Below are 20,129 nucleotides of genomic sequence, written 5' to 3'. Positions count from 1 at the left end.
ATAAAGGAATATATCTTCCATTTAGAAATAATTATTCTCTTCCATGTACAAATATGGATATTTGAGAGCATATTTGTATACATGTATAGATGTTGGATTGTTTTAGAGATGATCTTCACCTTATTTTGATCTATTTACCCCTTTTTGTTTACCTGCACTCTTTAACAGACAAATCTAATAAAAAGTAAATTTAAAAAACAAAGAAAACTGTTCCCAATTTGTAAATCAGTTTTAAAATGATAAAAAAGTTCTATATATTTGTGGGACATTACAGTGGGAATGCAATAAAAAGTCCTCAGAGGTAGAAGTATACCAAGCTTTATTGAGCATTGCACTCATTCATGTACAGGTCATGTTGAATATTTGTACAACTCTGTCAGTAGTGCAACTCGTGCAACGATAAAAGGAAGAGAGGAAAAAAAAAAAAACATTAGTCCTTCAAGTGTTTTCGACTTCGGAGGAGCCGATCTGCTGCGACACTTTTACGGCATTCAAAAAAAAAAAAAAGTCACCAAGTCGGCAGCCCGTGTATGCGACATCTCAAAAGACCAAAATAATAAAAAAAAGATGAGTTGTTGGCTTATATAATGGTGGACATTCAAGTTAAAAGATGTGACTTTCAATTAAGAGAGCCTCCCAGCGAAGCCTCTCCCAGTTCGGTCCAACGGCTGAGATGTAAGAAGAATCCTTTTACAAAGTATACAAAACGCACATTGGTATGATACAAAGACTTCTTCCTATTTTCGCTTTTTTTTTTTTGTAAATGTGTCAGTCAAGAACAGAAGAGGTTACATAAACACAAACTAATCCACAGGTTAAAGATGTAGCCTGAGCGACACATCCTGTATTTTAAATCATCAGCAATAAAGAGGACAGCTCATGTATCCGGACTTTGGTCTGTCCCTTCCAGTGCAGATCTAGTGGGAAGCAGTGAAGGACTGAGGACACTATTCAACAGAAGCAAAAAAATAATAATAAATCACCCATTTTTTAAATTACAACTCGGCTCAAAAAGGAAACAGAGGAATTAAGAGAGATGTGTTTTTTGGGGAACATGTACTGTGAGGATAGGAGCTGTAAACTAACAGCTAACCACAGAGCTAACGTTACAGAGCAGTTTGAGTTATGGGCATGCATTTCACATACTTTGTAAAACTCTAAAGATTTTCCAAAGAGGGTCTTTGTACGAGTTTAACCCCTGAGCAGAATTCCATTAAAAAAAAAAAAAAAAAAGAATAATTAAAAAGCAATCAGAAGCACGGCGCTGGAGACTGCTCCCGTCTTTGTCCGCGGACATGCTCGTCACATTTTCTCTCGGGCTGCTTCACTGAACGTTCCCGTTTCCTCTGAACCACACCGAGTCCGGTCTCGCTTTTACTCAAAGTCGAGTTAAAAGACCGAAGGTGGGATTAAAAGTAAGTATTCACGTAGAGTCGGGGGGGGGGAAGCAACAAGCTAGCGTTTTCTTGGCTTTAACACTATTCCAGCACGTATATAAACATTCACTTAATGCTTTATAACACACTATAAAGAGCTCTAACTCCTCCTGCGGGCACCCATTACTGGATGCTGCTGTATAAACAGATAATGACAATATAGTAACACACAGCTGGAATAATATAAAACATCTGTTCACAGGAGGAGTTCTAACGGCTGTAAATGTCCTGCCTATAACTACATTATAGTGAGTTATAAACCATATACAATGCTGCTTTATTCATGTTACACAGGAAGAATTAAAGTGTCTGTTTTTACTGTTTCAATATTTATCTTTGGGAAACATTTTCTTACTTTTGTGCACTTTAAATAGAAACCACCAGACAGCTGATGCTGTCTTTCACCAGTCTGACAAAGTTAGTGCTTTTGTAAAAGGAAAGGTGTCCGACTGCAGTTTGTACTGATACTGAGGAAAATTCCTGCTGTTAAAGGTTCAGTTCACACATTTTCAGCCAGCCAGTCTTAAACCAGTTTTTGATGCAATCCTTTCAACGTAAGCGATGGGAGACAAAATCCTCAATTCTTATTCGTTTATCTGACATGAACGAGACCTTCTGAGTGGAAATGTTTCAGTACAAAAACCCTTTTAGTTTCTGTCCATCTACTTCAGCTGAACGAGGAAACGTAAAAGAGGCCGTAACTTTGGAAGATATCCACGTGTCTAACAGAAGCCTCAGAGCAGCTTCAGATAAACTTTTAGGAAATATTTTTACAGAAAGACTGTAGATTTTATCCTCCACCTCTTCCATCTGGGCGAGGAACAAAAAACTGAAATAAAAAAAAAAAAGGGACCGAGGGACTTTGATCAGTTTGACAACCATGTGCAAAAACAAAGACGAGAGAAACTGCTTTGTGGAATCTGACAGTGAAGACATTAAACAGCTGCAAGGAACCAGAGAATTAGCACTAGCATTATCTGTTTCCTGTATTTAACTGGACTAATGTTCTGCATCACTTATTCTACTTCCAAGAGCCGTCTCGTTCTCTACGTCGGTCCCGAGTAACGGAGGAGGAGCAACAAACTGACAGTTTATCATATATTAATATCCGATTGTAGTTCAGCATTAAATGCCCTTTTTATTTTCTTTTTTCACAATTTAAAGGTAGTTCTCACACTTCCAAAGACACACTGGTCTTCGTCTCATCCACCTTTAGTCTGAACCAGGAAAGCAGAAGTCTTTGCTTCATACCAGGTAGTCAGGACTGAACAGCCTAAAGCATGGTTGAGGGAGTGCCACGGGCCGACATGCCCTCTTCTAGGTTTCCACTCTGTCTGATCAATATATCACAAATCTTTTCACTCTGAATGTCAGAGGACAAAACATCACCCACCAAACCTCTCTAGGTGAAGATTAAAAAAACAAAAAACAAGAAAAAGAAGAAAACCCCTGAAATCTTTTCTCTGTACAACCACTGTTTACATCTGAGAATCATCACAGCTTGGTGTGACACCTCTGACCCTCGGAGACATTAGGGGAGGAGGGGCGTGAGGGTGCAGAACAAGGTCCTGGAGTCTGCAGTGCAGAGATAGAGACTAATCCCTTCAGACTGGGATGCGAACTCGAGGGGGTGGAGATGGGATCGACGCCCGCAAAGCAGTCGGGTGCGGCACTATGTGTTGGGTGCGTGACTGAAACTTTGGGGGTGGAGCTGCTGCCGCTTCTGCTGCTCCTGCACGGCGAGCTGCTGGCACTGGTCCGACGTGGAGAGCTTGTTAATTAAAGCAGACACACAGTTCGCTGGAATGATCAGTCCTGTGAGAGAAACAACGGGTTGAGAATGAACAAAAGGTGGGGATATTTATAGCACATATTAAAAGCAAAAGGGTTCGACGTTATTCACTTTTATTGTGAGAGTTAGAGGAGAAGATCAATACCACTCTCATGTCTGTACGGTAAATATGAAACTGGAAAATAATCACTGCTCCCAGGCAAGAAATATTCCAGCACATAAGCTCAACTCGTCATTTTTACACTCCAGTTTTTGTACGGATTAAAACAAGCAACTTATAAAAAAAAACTATAAAAAAAAAAAAAAAAAAATTTTTAATTTTTTTTTTTTTTTTTTTTTTTTTTTTTTTTTTTTTTTTTTTTTTTTTGTAAGGTTTGGGTGTTTGTTTTTTTTTTTTTTTTAAAAAAATAAAAAGTTTTTTTTTTTTTTTGTTGTTTTTTTTTTTTTTTTTTTTATTTAAAAAGGGGGGGGGGGGAGAAAAGAAAAAAAAATAAAGAAAAAAAAACCTAAAAATAAAAAAAAAAAAAAGAAATAAAGTCTTTTTAAATGTAAAGTTTTGGTAAAATAAAACCTTTGGTTTTTTTTTCCCCTCTCCTCTCAGTTGGACGTGAAAATGGATTATTAATGAATTTTTTTTGCCCATTATGAGTTGATGAGCTTCCTGCTACTGTAGCTGCAGTAGTGAGTGTTTGCTGCAGGTCTGTGAGAGCCAACAGTCACCTACAGCAGAATCAGCTCTCACAACAATCCCAGTTTTAGTTTATAGATGTATAAAGTCTGCCGACAGCCCGCATCGTGGTACATAAGTGATTTATAATTAACATTATGGCTTACGACAGGCAAGAGACAATATTAAAGTAATATTAAAGACTTTAATAATTCTTAAGGCCTTTTTTAGGAGACTAAATTAAATGCTTTAGAGTTTTAAGACCTGCAGACACCTTGAATATGTGGCCTTGAATAGAGAATGATGGAGGGAGCTCAATGTGGCTTTATTTCCCAAAGGGGAGGATGAGGATTTAAAAAGGTAAGATCAATCTTCTCTAACTCTCGGCAAGAAACCAAGCAAGCTGGTTTTCCCCAAAAAGCCCTTCAACTTACCGACTATCCTCTGTCCATCTTCCGTTCTGAGGCGGACAATCTGCACCTTCACGTTGGTTCCGCTGACTGGAGTAAGTACGACCTCCACCTCGTTCCACACACTGAGCACCGAGCCACACAGAACGTAGTACGTCCTACACCGGAGACCGACCTCGCACTGCAGACCCACCGACGCCTTCTTACAGTTCCCCCGCCTGTGGGCAGAAAACACACAAACACACACAGCGGGGTTCATAACGGTGGAAGGTGGAAGCAAACATGTTAAGTTGACTGTTAACAGTGAGGCGTAGATTAGGAAAAAAAAAAAAAGACATAAACCAACCAAGTGTTTCAGCATTTTCTGACTTCCTCAGCCTGTTTGTGACTTTTAAGCTCATTTGTTTTTACTTAAGACAAATCTTTGAAAACAGGTCACAAATGTGTAGTTTAAATTTAAAAAAATATCCTAAAACAGCTGGACAATGTTACTAAAATGGGTAAATATTGCATTGGTTGTTAGGGACTATTTTCAACAGCGGATTAATTTACACCCGGTGTTCTAGAGAGTATTTGTGGGTCCAAATAAATGTAATGAAGGAACAGTGCGGCTCATTGATGGTTTTTTTTTTAAATAGTATTTTGGAGGTTCATCAGAAGATATGTTACACTTCCTTGTTTGTCTTTTTATGAGATTTGTTGACGGAAAGAAACATAAAATATAAGCAGTCTTAACAGTTAACAGGGACCTAAAGGGCACATACCAATATGCATGAGAGCAGATTTGCGCTGACGACTTGTACTGGTCGATCCAATGCTGCTTGGCGTCTTCTGACAAGACCTAACAAAAAAAAAAAAAAAAAAAAATCATGATTCAACACATAAATCATTGAGCGTTTCTCACATGAATTTCTCAGTGAGGAATATTGTGTAACCTTTTTAAACTTCTTCTTGATGTCTGCGTACGTCTCCAGTTTGAGCTGCCTGCCGGTGTTCGGCCTGTACACCAGGAAGAGCCTCTTTTTGGTGTTGACCTCTTTGATCAGTATGGCTGTTTTCTTGTTGTTCCTCATCTGAAAAAACAAAATACACGCTGTACTTAACTGTAACTGTAAAAAGGGGGACGCCATTCGTTTTACTTATGAAGTTTGGTTTACTGTTACTGTACTGGGCAGGTCCAAATGTTGCAGCTAGCTCCTGTACCTGTACATAGAAGCCATCATCTGCTCCGTTCTGATCTGCCCAAGCATGCGTGGCTTCCTCCCACGACATTCCCCTCTCCACACTCACCTGTGGGAAAAAAAAAAGACGGATACAAAGTCAGGTAATGTTGCTGCAACCTTCAATCTTTAAAGAGTGGAGGAAGGTATAAATGGTGTATATAAACATACTGTGTAGAGTTCCACGTGTCCTGATGTGGTATAGCCTGGTGTTAGGAATTTCCTGCAGTCTACCTTCTTCACCTTCTCATCACCAGAGCCCAGATCTAATAGAGGACAGGGAGAGAGACAGAGAGAGAGACAGAGAGATTTGTTTTTAATAACATTTGATACCTTTCAGATCCAGTGAGGTACTGAAATCCAACCTTCAGGGCAGACAGATGATTATGACTCAACTGATCCTCACAGACAAAAGTGCCTTGAATAATTTAACAGTAAAAAAAAAAAAACTGGCTTCTGTACCAGTTTTATTTCTGTATTTTGGTTGACCATCTTACCAAGAATGCCCATGTCATATCTGCCATTCTTCTTGGCTTCCTGAATAACTGCTCCCAACGTGTCGGAAAAGTACTGGAACAAGGCGTTCTGCTGCTGGACCTCCATACCCAAAATACGGTTCAGGAACTTGCCGATGTTGTTGTAGTCTGTAGCGGGAACAACGTATATGAGTTAGATTTCCACAGAAGTGTACGTGTGTTGCAAATCACATTTAACAGCGAGAAAAGTTAAACAGTTTAAAATCACCTTTGTCCAGTGAAAGTGTGCCGGATCTGTCTTCCACATTTATGAGGCCCACACCTATTAATCCACCCTGAATTTCTACAGAGGAAAAAAATTCAGTTATTACTCAGAGCTACAGATGAGAACAACTGATTAAAAGAAGAGAAATCAATACGATCTGCAATAACCAGTCTGGAATAGCAGATAAGTCGTACCTTTGAAGAAATCACCTTTAAAGCCAGAGGGGGGAGACACTAACGGAGAATCAAGCTTCACGATGGACTTCATCACAATTTCCAGAGCGTTTCTGCCGTACTGTAGGAAAAAGATAAATGTGAGTGAGTCACTGGCACATAAAAACATTAATAACCTCCGAGACAATTGATGTACTTACTTTGTTGTCAAAATTAAACCGGCTGAGATCTCTGGTTTCTGTTGCTCTTCTGTCTCCGTGAGTGAGAGCACCCTGTTAAGAATTAAACACACACAGATAATATTTCATATCAATATTTAACTTTCTTTAAATAAATTTTCACAAAAAAAAAACAAAAAAACAAGAATAATACAGTCGATTTGTTCTCACCAAGCTTTCTAGTCTTTTGGCGACAATGGATGCAAATCTCTGCTCTCCTGCGAGCTCCGATATGAGGAAGACATATTCTGGAGCGGTGACCTGGTTCGACCTGTGAGTTCTCCCTGTGACCAAACAAACCACGCAGCAGAACGTTTGGTTCATTTTGAACAATACGATTATTCTCTATACATCACATGAAAGTAGAACGAGCTCAAACTGGTGCTTTGTCAGGTACAAAGGGGTCAGTTTTTTTAACTGTAATCAGGTTTTGGTTGAGGCTTTTCAGCGAAAGGTTTATATGTACTGACCGAACTGCTGTATCGCTCTGTCTGCGCTCCACGGCAGCTCCAGTGTCATGTGGACTCTCCGCCGCTGGTTCTTCACTCGACGATCGGCCTGCAGGGAAATACCTGAGCTGGCAGCTTCTGAGATGATGGCAATGTTCTGGTTGAAAAGAAAGATACTTACAATTAGTTTTCATAGAGAAAAAGTAGTTGGATATGAAATCACACTGTGCGGTGTAACACTGGGGAACACAATAACAAGAGATTATGAGCCTGGGCGCTGCACCAATTAGTAAAATAAATTGGTTTGTTGCAACTTAAAGTGTTTTCACACTTAACTGGTTTTGTGCAGTTCAAACAAACTCTGGCGTGGTTGTGTGTTGAGTTTGTTTGTGCTGGTGTGAAAACTGTCAAAGCTGTCGAAGGAGCTCTGGTGTAGACTAAAACAATCCCACTGAGAAGATCTAAAGAGCTGCTACCAAGTAGATCCTGGTGCTACTTGTTTCTTGTGAGAGAGCAAAGCGGACCGACTACAAGATTTTGAGACAGTAGGTGTGATTTTTACAATGAATTCAAAAGCGTAACTACTATTAAATCCATGTTCTGGCCGTTTGTATTTCCTTTGATTTATCAGGAAATCAAAAAGGAACCAAAACAGATGAGCAGCAGGTGAACATGTGACCACACAGCAGCTTCACTTCTGTAATACTGTAGTATAAGATTCCTCTTTTCCATCCCGTTTGTCATTATTGATAACATTTGTTATTTCTTGGTGACACCAGAGAACATAAATGAACACAGCGAGACGAATGAGGTGCGGCTCGACTTGTCAGAACTTCCCAATGTCGGTCCTGATGAATAAGTAACCCTGTCAGTCCATTTAACTTCATGTTCACACCTCTTGGTTTTTCTTTCCTTGTTCCAGAATAAGTGAACTGTGGGAATGAAAGATTCTCAAGGCAGTGGGCCCTTAGTCCTGATTCAGGTATTAGTATTCATGTTTGGTAAAAGCTTGTTCCCATTTCCACAATAACTTGGTCGCACAATGTTTATTCCCTTTTCTCCTCATTAAAAAGTTTCATTACCAGAACAGAAAGTGTTGAATGTTGTACAGATTTTAAAGCCATCTGAGGCAAATGGTGATTTCGGGCTTCATAAATAAAGTTTGACTGGACTTTACCTTCTCTCCATCCATGAACCTCTGCTTCTCTGTGAGATTGAGGATTTCCACGGGGACGTCCAGCTCAGAGCGAGATTCATAAGTGATGGTGCCATCGTCATTACTGACCACACGACCTTTGCGACCAGTCATCTGAAGCACAGTTGAAGACATTTACGTTAAGTTAAGATACAAACTAATCACCTGGTTTTGAAAAACAGACAGCAACGAAAAAGAAATAACAGTTTGACGCCAAGCACAAACGTTTATACCTCAGCTACGTTGTCGGGACCTCCCAGTTCGTCTATTAGCTCGTCCAGAGTGTTGGGAGGGAGGTCCTCAGCTAGATCCTCCAGTTTTTCCAGCAGATCTCTCTTCATTTTCTGGGCACTATCCACTGCGTCCTCACTCGTTACGCAACTATCCTGAACCTCTGGCTTGACTTAAGAACAAGTAAAAACAAAAGCACTCTTTAATCCTCAAAAAGCTGAAATGGAGAGCCATCATTCTGCTTTTTCGTGTGGTAACATGCTCACCTGTGGCAGGTGCGCTCGGGGGAATAACAGAGGCAGTGAAAGCAGGCCTGGAGGAGCCCAGCCCAGAGGCTAACAAGGCACTTTGAATGGAGTCTGGATCAATACTCTTCCTTCTTTTTTTCTTCTTCTTCTCCTTCCCTTTCTTTGGTTCCTTTCTGATAAGCCATGGATCTAAAGCAGAGGAACACAGAGGTTCGCTGTAAGTTGGATATAAAACGTCTTAATTCAACGTCCACAACCTCACTCGGTAGTCTCACCATCTTCCTCGTCGTCATCGGACTCGTCTCTGAACGGGTTGAAATCGTCGTCTTCGTCCGCTGAGCTGACAGATTTGAAGCTGTCGTCACTGTCTTTGTCCGACTCCTCCGACTGGCTCTCCTCCGAGCTGGTGCCCGACAGGCCGCCGTGCTTGCGAGGCTTCTTTTTCTGCTGCTTTTTGATCTCTAAACCTGGAGACATGATGAGAGAATGAAGACAAATGTTTGAACAGCACACAATTCGGTCCACGAGAATGGAGACATTTTCAAGACAAAGCCGTCTGTTATGTCTTCTTAGAGTATCGGGTTTAGTTTTAATCTGTTCTCGTGATTCAGCATTATCTTAAACGTTTGATTACCTTTCCTTTTCTTCCCCTTCTGTTCTGGCTGGGCTGCAGTTTCACTTGGAGAGGGGGTCTTCTTAGCTGAGAGGTCGATACCTAGCAGGCTGTAAAGCTTCTGTCTGTCAGGAGCTGGGAAGTGCTTCTCAATCAGCGACTGCAGCACACCTCTATAAACAAAAACATTTTATTACAGTGACAAACACGTTACGGTGTTTAAACTGAGCAATAAAAAATAAATTTAGTCAGTCCGTACTTTGCAGTTGACACAAAGTCATTGAGCTCTCCGCCTCCTTCCTCCAAGGCCTCGAGTGTTCTTGCTTCCCCAGTGGACTGAAGACCTATCACCACACACTGCAGAGGAAGTAGCTTGTTAAGTATTTTATACACTGATGATACCACTGAGCAAATTAATGTTGTATAACGTTAGAGCCAGTAGCACAACATTAAGTTTCAGGAAAGCATTAATCTTTCAGTTTTACGAGATTATTTTAAGTCTCAACCCCTGTTGTCCTTTAAGAGCTGCCTCAATGCAATGGTCTTTTCCCTGATCAATCGAACGGTCAACAGCCGTTAAAACTGTAGTTTGTTGTGCTCGCATCCTACTTCGTGGACTTTGGCAGTTCAGCAAGTCCATTAAAAGTGCAGGACATAGCGATCCCACAGAAATACCTGCCAGATTAATGCTGTATAAAGCGCTTCTTTTTTTATCCCGGCTCCAATAGCTTTGTCGTTATTCATAACATGCGCGCGATTTGCAGAACATAAACACATCTTATGAGTGTTGAATGATATACAATCACCAGTATTTGATTTTTGTTAAGATGGATGACGGCAAAACTATTAATGGAGGTACAACCCATCTGTATGAGTTCATGTTTACTCCTCGTGGTTTACTTAAAAGTGTGAACAGGAACCAGACCACAACTTAAATATATCACGTTTTTTACTCCTCTGTCTCAAACACATCTACAGTTTGTGGTACCCGCCTTTTCCTGTTGGGTCTCTGAGTAATGCACACTCGTTTTTGTGAGGTTTCTTTTAAAGGCAACGTATCTCTCACCTCATGTTAACACAGCGGAACTGTTGACAGTTAATTGTGCTGCCAGAAGTACTGTTATATTTCTTGAGTAGTGTCACCTTTCCATTTTGGACCTCCTCTCTAGCCAGCTGGACCACTCTGCGGACTTTGGAGGCAATGCAGAGGTATTTGAAGAACCTCTGGTGAGCAGACCAGAACTGGCCCCACATGGACTTCTTCATGCGTTGCTCTGCATCCATCAGGTTTGCAGCCTGCTGGAACTTCTCACGTGCACTCACCCACTACAAGAAACAGGAGAGCATAATGAAATCCATATGTTAACTGCAAAAACATAAAAAAAAAAAAATCACAGCAATGTGCTTAAAATGCATTATTTCTTATGTGCTTACCAGTCTCACAGATTTGTTGTACATGTTTATGTACTTCTGGGTCAGGGGAACCTCCTCAATCTTGAAAGTCACACCTGTAAAACTCAACTGCCTTGCGATGTACATCCCCCTTAGTTTCATGTCCATAGCAACTATCTCCATGGCGCCAACACCTCTGAAAGTGAGGACATACATGTTAGGTTTTCTACACAAGAACTTGTTTTTCTTTTGCAAACATTTGCTGTAATCTGCAAAAACAGAAACGTACCTGCGCTCAACAGCTTGGATGAAGTTGCAAAACTCTCTGAAGGGTGTTTTGTGCCCCCAGATGCCCAGACGATTCATATAGGCCATATTTCGCGGTTCAGAGGCACCTAGATAGAAACGGGTTCATCTTCAGAATTTGCACAGACTCAGTACACCTTCAGCGTTCAGAATGCCGATCAATTTAAAAAGCAAATTTCATTCGATTACGTCTACTAACCTGTAGCACTTGCATACACAACCCGAGCCTTGGGCAGTTTGTTCTGCAGTTCCAACACCGCGAGCCCTGTTTTTGTAGGTTTGGATGATCCAATTGGACACACATTTTTGGCTTTGTGACACTCGTCATAGACAATCTAACAGACATTTGGTTAAGGAAAGTAGCCAGATTTATAAAAAAGATGGTCTATAAAAAGGATCTTGTTTCATTACTTTGACACAGTTAAGCACACCAAGTATACGTTTAATATAAGAAAGTAAAAATTAATTCCTGAGAACATCTATTCATCAAATTCATGGCCATTTGCTTGAAAGGATACAACTCCATCAAAGTCCTCCCCACACCAGTGGAGAAGCTGTTGAAATCTGGTCTTGTACTTCCCTCCTGATTGGCTCTCTCCGATCAAGGACGAGTAGGTGGCAAATATCACACCTTTCTTCACACTCCCATTGTGTTTTGAGGAGATTTTGCCATATTTGAACTGAAAATATAAAAAATGTAATTGTGTCACAGTTTGACATTAAGAAAGACAGTAAACACGTCTTACTGTTTTCATCTTACCTTGTTCAGTGAGTGAACCTGGATGTTTTTGGCTCCTATATCCCTTAAATCCCTTTCAGCGTCATACTTTAAGTCATTTGAGACACTAAACCTGAACACAAAAAAAGAGGAGAATGTGTAAGAAGAGGTTAAAAACAGTGGAGGTAATTCGGTTGGCATAACATTCGTTTGAAAAGTAAACAGTTTGTAATCTGGGTTAAATATGTAAAAGGGATTTGGAGTACTTACCACAGTGATCTCTTCCTGCCTAAAAGGTAATTCTCATAGATGATCCCTGCAATGGTTCGGCCTTTCCCCACACCGGCTCCATCACCGATGAGATAGGCAGCTCGATCGCCGCTCGGGAGGAACGTCTCATGTTGCTGTCGTAACATCGGGACAAGAAATGCACAATTAAAAACCAAAAAGAGACGCCGTCAACTGCCTGCAGAGGTGATTTAGTCTCACTCCTGTGATGAAAATGTATTTTAGTTTAGGCCATATTATATTTTGTAATGGCACATTTTATTGAGACCGTTTTTAAAAAGATACATAACCGAATAAATTTGTGAAAAATAACATATAAAAGCAACACAATATAAGCACAGAGCAACACAGGACATGCAATCATAAGTTAAACGAATATCTTTCAATAGGTTTTGTCCTTCTTTACAAAAGGATCACTGCTTACCTGAGCTGCGTATGTGATTGCTTCCAGCTGCAGAGCCGACAGGCAACCACGATCAATGGTTTCTTCAGGGATGGACAGTCTGTACCACACATCAGGAGGGTTAACACTGGACAGGGAGCTGGTCTCCACCACAGGATCAGGATGCCGTAGACCCACCTTTACTGCAGTGATAAAAGCGACTGGTCAGTGGATCGAGCAACTAACGAGAACTGTTTGATTTCAATGATCCTTCATCAATGATGTTGATGAAGGATAATATAATGAAGTGCTGTTATCATTCAGTCGAGTTCATTTTCACTTTGTTTTGCCCAATAATGGAGTGATTGTAAACAAATACAACAGTCGTGTTTACATTTCATTGGCATGTACTCCGCATAAGTTTCTGCATGGCCCAACTCATCTTCCTCTTCCTCTTCAGGCTCATCTTCCTCCTTCATCCCAGGGGGTTTCTGTGGACACGGATTTACATAATGAGACATCCGGTTCTCACAATACTCTTCAGCTTTTAAACCATCCCCTAAACATAACCATAGAGGGTTTCCGGTGGTTTCAACAGGTTCAATTAAAGACTTTTTAGGACCATTATGAATTCAATTTAAGACCCATTTCACATTCATATGGTACTGGTATTGATTCTATGTCAGTTTGGCTTTATAGATGTTACAGCATGATCAATATAATTCTTTCCCAAAGACACATTTAGGCAAGACTGAAAAATGCAGTAAAAATCATATTTAAAAAGGCATTTTATTGTATTTTTGACTAAAGAAAAGACCCCTCAGACACCCTGCCATATATATGAATTTGCCAATGATGCCTTTAATGTTTAACATCTTTCTAAAAACAGTAATTTAATACTTACCAAAGAATGTGAGAAGTTATGCATTTTAATGGCGTCATTGATCCAGATCCTGGCAGGATCTTTACCCAATACTTCCTTCTTGATTCCATTGTTCATTTCACCTGAAACACCAACAGAGACCAGGAAGTGTTACTTAAACAATTCACGTCTCACCTGCGCGGACAGATTTTTTAATATATTTTGAGACGAACAGAGAATCTCAGGTTGGTTATAGAGCCACCGACTACTGTGATAGTTAACTCAATATCTCTGGGTTAAACAATGTGAAGACATCACACCTTGAATATTTTTAGACCAAATGATTGATGGATATAATTGTCAGCTTAAATCGATAATGAAAATAACTTTGTGTAGATCATCAGACCTATTTAAGTTTTTAAAATACTCATAAAATTAGAATTTACTCAAATTTGTCACACAGATACACACAAAAATAAAGAGGGACAATACAAAACACAATAAATGTTCCTAATTTTTGGGCTCTTTTGAACAGGGGTAAACAGACATTGTGTTTTGCACAGATAGAAAGTCACAAATAATCTCTGCTATGATTTGATCCTGCATTGCGTAATACTAAAATAAAAAAACTAATAAAAATCTGGAGTGCTGAAACCTCGATAGCTTTTTAGCTCATCATTTCCCCAAATGTCATTAAATCTACGGCTCATAACCTCAAACAGCTTTTTTATATATACATATATATATATATATATATATATATATATATATATATACACACACATATATACACACACACACACACACATACATATATATATACATACACACACACTTATTAAAACCACGCCAAAACAAGCCTGTTTGCTAAATATTAATCAAAAGGTAAAAATATTGATATTGCTCAGACCTGATGGATTAAAAAAAAGCACATTTAAATGACAAGAAACAATAAATTACCTGTTGCTGTCGCCGTTGCTACTGGTGTAGTAATGTCAGGTGGAGGCTTCAGCTTCATGAGTTCCATCAGACTGTTGCCCTTCACATTGCTGGTCCTAAGGAGGTCTTTCAACTGAATCTGCTAAAGAAAAGAAAAAAAGGTATGATGAGCACTAAAAGAAACGCTTTTCTCTCTCTCCTTTAAGAGGTTCAGAGCATGGCTTCACAAACGTACCTGATCTCTGTTAGAAGGCACTACTGTGGACACTGAAGGAGGAATACTTGTGGTGGAGGGGGTGGAAGAACCTCGCAGGGCTGAATTAGCAACATGGACCACCTTGGTGACAGTTATGGTATGTTTGATATTGTTGGTTGCTGATTGTTTGGTCACGGCAGATCCTAGTGACGGCAACTGATTCAGCTGATTTAAGACAAACGTGGTGGTTGATGGCTGAGGTTTGTGCTGTTGGGAGACAGAGAGAGAGAGATTTTAAACACAAAGCAAGCAGCAGCAACATTACATTGTGCTTTTAATAATTAATTAAGGGAACTTAATGTTCTGTAATCTCACCCTGATAGTAACTATAGGGACAGGAGCTGGAGGCTCAGTTCGAACAACGTCCACTGACTCTGTCCCCACGCCAACATCCAGGGCACTGATGGAGATAGACTGGAGGAGGACCAGAAATCAGAACATTAACATACAGTTACGAAAAACATTAATAAAAAATCACTTCTAGAACACAAAGCTAATGATCGTCTTACTTGCTGGGTTGTAGAGGGCTGTGCAACATCCTGAGAATCAACATCAAATAGGCCAATATCATTAGGGCAAATGCCGCTCTCACTCAGGGCAGCGAGAAGTAAATCCTGTCCAGGATCCATCTGCAAGACAAATGTTTATGTCCTTCAGTTAACGTCTCCCGTGTACCGTGCTGAGTATTTGTTCATGAATAAACAATGATAAAAGATTAAAGGAAGATTAAACATTTAGTGGATTAATCAATTAGTTGATCATTAGAAAAATACATGGACATCAGTACTGATCCTAAATTAAACGTTTACGGTATATTTCAAGTCATACATGTATAAAATTTGCAGGTTCTAGCTTCTGAAATTTAAATATTTCAAGCATTAGTTTATTCTATAAGGAAAAACATCCTAGGATAGAGAATGTAGTGCTAAAATTTGTTTTACTTCACACACAAACACGCATTTACACTTAAAGAGAGGTCTGCAACCTCATGCTATTTTTTACCAAACTTTAAAAAACCTGTCACAACATAATAAAAGACTTGGAAGTTCAAGGTTTAACACTGAGATCCTATTACACTGCTTTCTTGTCCACACATCAAGTTACTTTTTGTCCAGAGTGTGTCTTTAAATATTGCCCAAAAAAAAAAGACTAATCTCCGCTTGACCTATTGGATGAACCACACTTGCTGAAACAAACAAAAAAAAAAAACAACTACATCAATAGCGACAAATTCCAGTAGTTTAAACGTTATGTGCAAGCAGCTATGAGTGAAAAGACGCAACAATGCGTGCTGAAAAGGGAAAACCACAGTACTGTGAGCTAAAACCACAATTAAAACCCACATGTACCGGACATGTGTGGGGATCGAACACTGAATGTTTTCAAATTAAAAAAAAATAAACCACTGGAACATTTTTTTTTGAACAATCTGGTATAAAAAAAAGACCAAACTTGTCTTGTTTCAATCTGGTGTAAGCAACATATTAAACCCTATTTTAAATGTTCACCTCGCCGTAGGAGCAGCACACACACACACACACACACACACACACACACACACACACACACACACACACACACACAGACAATTAAAAAAAATAAAAACAATAACAGAGAGAACTAAAAGTCACAGCACAATCCACACTAACGACAGAGGCATGAGTTAGCCGTTTCCACACAGTGAGGTCCACACGCCCGGTCCGGTTCTTCCAAAGTGACCCAAAACAAGACACGTGTTTGCAATGCCCTACTTCGGTGTGTGTAACTTCCTGGTCACTGCCTCCCCTCCCCTCCCCTCTCCTCCCTCCCCCCCCTCACTTCACCGCCGACCCCCGGTTACCTCAGCTGGTTAATAATCATTCACACAAACAGAAAGTAACACCGGTGTTCAGCGCTGTGCACGGTCCAAGTGTCCGTTAACCCTTCGCGGTCCACACCTGCTCAACTGGCCTGGTTAGCATCGCGGCGCTAGCGTTACACTAACCGACAGCTAACCGAAGTCACTTTCACATTCACACCAGTGACTCGACACTTACACACACACACACACACACACACATATATACATATAACGTAATATATACACACTCGACTCAACTTACAGAATGAGAGGAAAAAGAAACCCCTCACAGCCGTTAAGTGTTATTAACGGTAACCACGGTGACTCACAAACGGCGGTTAGCTCGGCTGTAGCCACTCACACATGTTAGCACAAAGCGTTTATTACCTGCTTGTTTTCTCCTAACTTTATCTCTCACTTAGTCCATTAAACATCACACACACACACACACACATATATATACACATTAAAACGCAACGGAGGGGTTTCAGCTAACGTGCCGTTGGCTGATCCTGAAAACGAGTTCCTGATTTAAAAAAAAAAAAACCAAAAAAACGGTCGTTATGGAGCTCATGCAGCGGCAGCTAGCAGCACCTTCACCCGGAGCGTGTCCTTCCCAAGCGGCCGCCGGGGGTTAGCTAACTACCCCCTCGCATTGTTGTGATGTTGTTGACGGTGCTCTCACGCACTGTGTCATTGCGGTCGCCGAGCTAACGTTAGCAGCGAGGAGCCTTGAGGCGCGTACATGGAGGAACGTAGATAACCGCGTTCTCGTTTTTTTTTTTTTTTTGGGACGTGCGTCTGCGCCGTCGCCATCTTGGAGAGGTCAAGATCAGCTACCGAGCGATGTTGATGCTTCGCTACTAAATGCGACTGTAACTCCTTTATTTCCAGACCGATTTCCATGAAATGTGGTTTGTTATAAACATTAGATGTTGAGCTATATATTGGTTACTTAAAAAAAATAATGTAGTCACTTGCTGGGGCGCATCTAATCAGTTATATGCCCAAAAATGAACCTTCTGAAAAGCCATAGCTTCCTCTGGGACATGCAGGCTGCAGTCTATAAACATTAACTGTAAATTAATTAGAATTGTAGCTTTTGTTAGTTTCTGTTAACATTGTGAAATTTGTCTACAGGATAAACATAATAACTCAACAGGTGAATTATTTCCCACACACACACACACACACACTTTTGCTTGCAGGTGTACAGTAACCTGGTGCATAAAGTATCAACGCAGTATCATACAGTGTGTTGATACTTCATGCACCAGCTCACACACACACACACACACACACACACACACACACACACACACACACACACACACTTGTATACATGTATTCAATCTGTATTTTGGGTTAAAGTGCTGGTCTGACTGGTAGTTTGTACATCCAAACACCGCATATTGGAAAAATGCTGCAGGCATGTTGACTGTATTACCTGTCAGACCAGTATTTTGGCTAAAATACAGAATAAAAACAATGAATACATGTATACTAGTGAGTGTGAGCTGGTGCTTAAAGCACAAATGACTGTCTAATCCTGGAAACTAGACAGAAAAGGTGTGAATTAATTCACCTGTTGAATTATATTTACCTTCTAGACAGATTTCACAAAAACAAACAACCAGGTGACTTTATAACAGTATAATGTGTATAGAAATATTTAGAATTAATAAATAATTTTAACTTGATGTTGCCTGTTTACAGATTAAAGCCTGCATATCCCAGAGTGTCTATCCAGAAGGGTAAATATTTCTGTCATATAACTAATTAGACCCGCTCCTAATAAGTGAATTAATTCCTACAGATAACTAGTATCAGATTCAGTTTGTCACATTTATAAAACACACTAAAAACCATGAAAATCGGTTGATAATTAAGCGAGTTACAGTAAATTTTATAGCGAAGTCTGCGCCTCTCAGTAGCGTTAAGTAGCTGATCTTGACCTCTCCAACATGGCGACCGCGCAGACGCAAGTCAACTCGAGAACGAGGTTATCTACGTTTCTAACATCTATGGTTAAACGGAGACGAAGCTAGCATTAGCAAAAATAAATAAATAATAATAATAAAAAAAATATATAAAAACTTAACATTCCCGTTGAGTAATCACCACGACGAGTTTGTCTCTTTCATGGCGGACTTTTAAAAAAGTGTTAAAAAAAAAAAATCAACTTACTCGACAGTTCCAACGGCCGTCTGTATCTCCGGCTCCGGCTCTCGCTGTCGCTCGGCGGCGCTCGGTAGTTCCAACGGCCGTCTCTATCTCCGGCTCCGGCTCTCGCTGTCGCTCGGCGGCGCTCGGTAGTTCGGGCGGTTTGTTATCCTCTTCGCTCCGCCGCGCTCACGCCATCTTGTTTTTTTTTTTTTTTTTTTTTCCTCAATCAAACGCTCGGCCGCATGCTGGTCACGTGACGCGCGGGCCGACCGCGGGCGTTTTCCGAGTCAAACAGCTCGACCGGACTCGGTGAAAACGGCTGCTCAGACACCGGCGGCGCGTCCCTCGACGACCACACACCGACAGGAGAAAGATTAACGACATTTCTAAAACGTTAACACAATCGACAAACATAGCAGAGTCAGCGAGCTAATACAGCGTCACGTGACCCCCGCGGAGTCCTGGCAGGAAGTGACGTTGGGAGAGAAATTCTTCTTCGACGTCTTCTTCCTTTTTTTTTTTTTTTATTTATTTATTTTTTTAGGCTGCTTTTGTTTCTTTTAAAGATAAAATTATTATTTTATTGTACATTATTATTCCCAGCACATAGGAGAGACTTTTAAAAGTAGTTTAACTCGTTGTTTAGATTGGTGTAACGTGCTCATTTTTGTCAACTGGCTCTAGAAGATTTATGTTATTTATTTTGGTATTTTTATTCTTTTTTTTTATATATATATATATATTTATTTTTTTATTTCCCAGTATATTGTTTCTGATTTTACCCTTTCATATGGAAATTTATTGTTTGGCCTTTTTCTCTCTTACTCTTCTACCAAAACAAATGTCTCACATTCATAAATAAAAGAAGTCCAACTTATAAACCATCCTTTTTAGTCATTTTAACCATTCTTAAAGTTTTTAAATTGAAGTCAAACAATATGTTACATAACTCCCATACTCTTAAAAATAAGAGAAATCCAAACTTTACAACAATTTTGTGAACTAATATATGATTTCTGTCTGTTTACGCTGGCATTGTCTGTTCATGTACTGCCTACTGTGTTCAACTGCTGTTTGTTATTATTATTATTATTAATAATAATAATAATAATAATAATAATAGAAATCCTGTTAATTTCTGATGAAATTCCTGTGTATTTTATGATGAAACTTACTTCCTGTGTATTTTATGATGAAACTTACTGTGTATTTTATGATGAAACTTACTGTGTATTTTGTGATGAAACTGAAGCTATTGTTCATTTATTTTTCCATTGTATGTTTTCTGACGCTTTATGTACAAGAGTGGTTTGCCCAAAGGTTTCTCAGCTGGGTATCTTTACTCATAAGAACATTGTTTACAGGCTTTTAATAGCAAAGATGACTCTCTGGTTAACGTCATATTATTCTTGGGAAATTTTATACACACAAATCCAAGGAAGTGAAAGTGAAAGCTCGGTTTCATAACAAGTTTCTTTCTTGTGTCAGAGCCCTTAAAGTCATAAAAAATAAAAATGTAGTAACACTTTTTAGTATATTACAGAAAAATCCCTTTAATTAAATGTATTTATTTACTTTATATTCTTA

The 20,129-nt window shown here is 39.7% G+C and overlaps 1 protein-coding gene across 5 annotated transcripts; it reads right to left on the bottom strand.

Annotated features, from left to right (window-relative positions):
• Positions 1-302: 302 nt before the first annotated feature.
• On the bottom strand, positions 303-18,996 carry sbno1 (strawberry notch homolog 1 (Drosophila)). 5 transcript variants are annotated; one of them, XM_051411794.1, is made up of 33 exons: positions 18,564-18,996; positions 15,046-15,165; positions 14,852-14,950; positions 14,516-14,743; positions 14,302-14,422; positions 13,384-13,484; positions 12,874-12,970; positions 12,522-12,682; positions 12,080-12,213; positions 11,852-11,942; positions 11,610-11,771; positions 11,291-11,426; positions 11,075-11,180; positions 10,828-10,981; positions 10,537-10,719; positions 9,653-9,750; positions 9,415-9,566; positions 9,056-9,247; positions 8,799-8,969; positions 8,535-8,704; positions 8,284-8,415; positions 7,128-7,263; positions 6,829-6,941; positions 6,640-6,711; positions 6,476-6,560; positions 6,270-6,344; positions 6,023-6,169; positions 5,697-5,791; positions 5,509-5,595; positions 5,241-5,378; positions 5,070-5,146; positions 4,330-4,523; positions 303-3,251 (listed from the first exon to the last, which is right to left on the bottom strand). In XM_051411794.1, exons 2-33 carry the CDS (start codon positions 15,163-15,165, stop codon positions 3,109-3,111), a joined length of 4,170 nt encoding a protein of 1,389 aa, XP_051267754.1. In that variant the 5' UTR covers positions 18,564-18,996; the 3' UTR covers positions 303-3,108. The 5 variants fall into 5 exon arrangements, with proteins under 5 accessions (XP_051267754.1, XP_051267752.1, XP_051267749.1 ...); XM_051411792.1 differs by having other exon boundaries at positions 6,461-6,560; positions 14,302-14,419; XM_051411789.1 differs by having other exon boundaries at positions 6,461-6,560; positions 18,564-18,995.
• Positions 18,997-20,129: the final 1,133 nt, after the last annotated feature.

This window comes from Dicentrarchus labrax, unplaced genomic scaffold, assembly GCF_905237075.1.
Source record: "Dicentrarchus labrax unplaced genomic scaffold, dlabrax2021, whole genome shotgun sequence".
Taxonomy (NCBI): domain Eukaryota; kingdom Metazoa; phylum Chordata; class Actinopteri; family Moronidae; genus Dicentrarchus; species Dicentrarchus labrax.
The sequence above is the reverse complement of the archived record's forward strand: the minus strand, read 5'-3'. Positions and strand labels throughout refer to the sequence as shown.

Coding starts and splice junctions, on each gene's coding strand:
- sbno1 (XM_051411789.1), bottom strand. CDS start 15,165: ATGGATCCTGGACAGGATTTACTTCTCGCTGCCCTGAGTGAGAGCGGC. Junction 10,720..10,827: donor ACAACAAATCTGTGAGACTG/GTAAGCACATAA, acceptor TGTTTCTTGTAG/TGGGTGAGTGCACGTGAGAA. Junction 6,942..7,127: donor CAGAGCGATACAGCAGTTCG/GTCAGTACATAT, acceptor GTTTGGTCACAG/GGAGAACTCACAGGTCGAAC.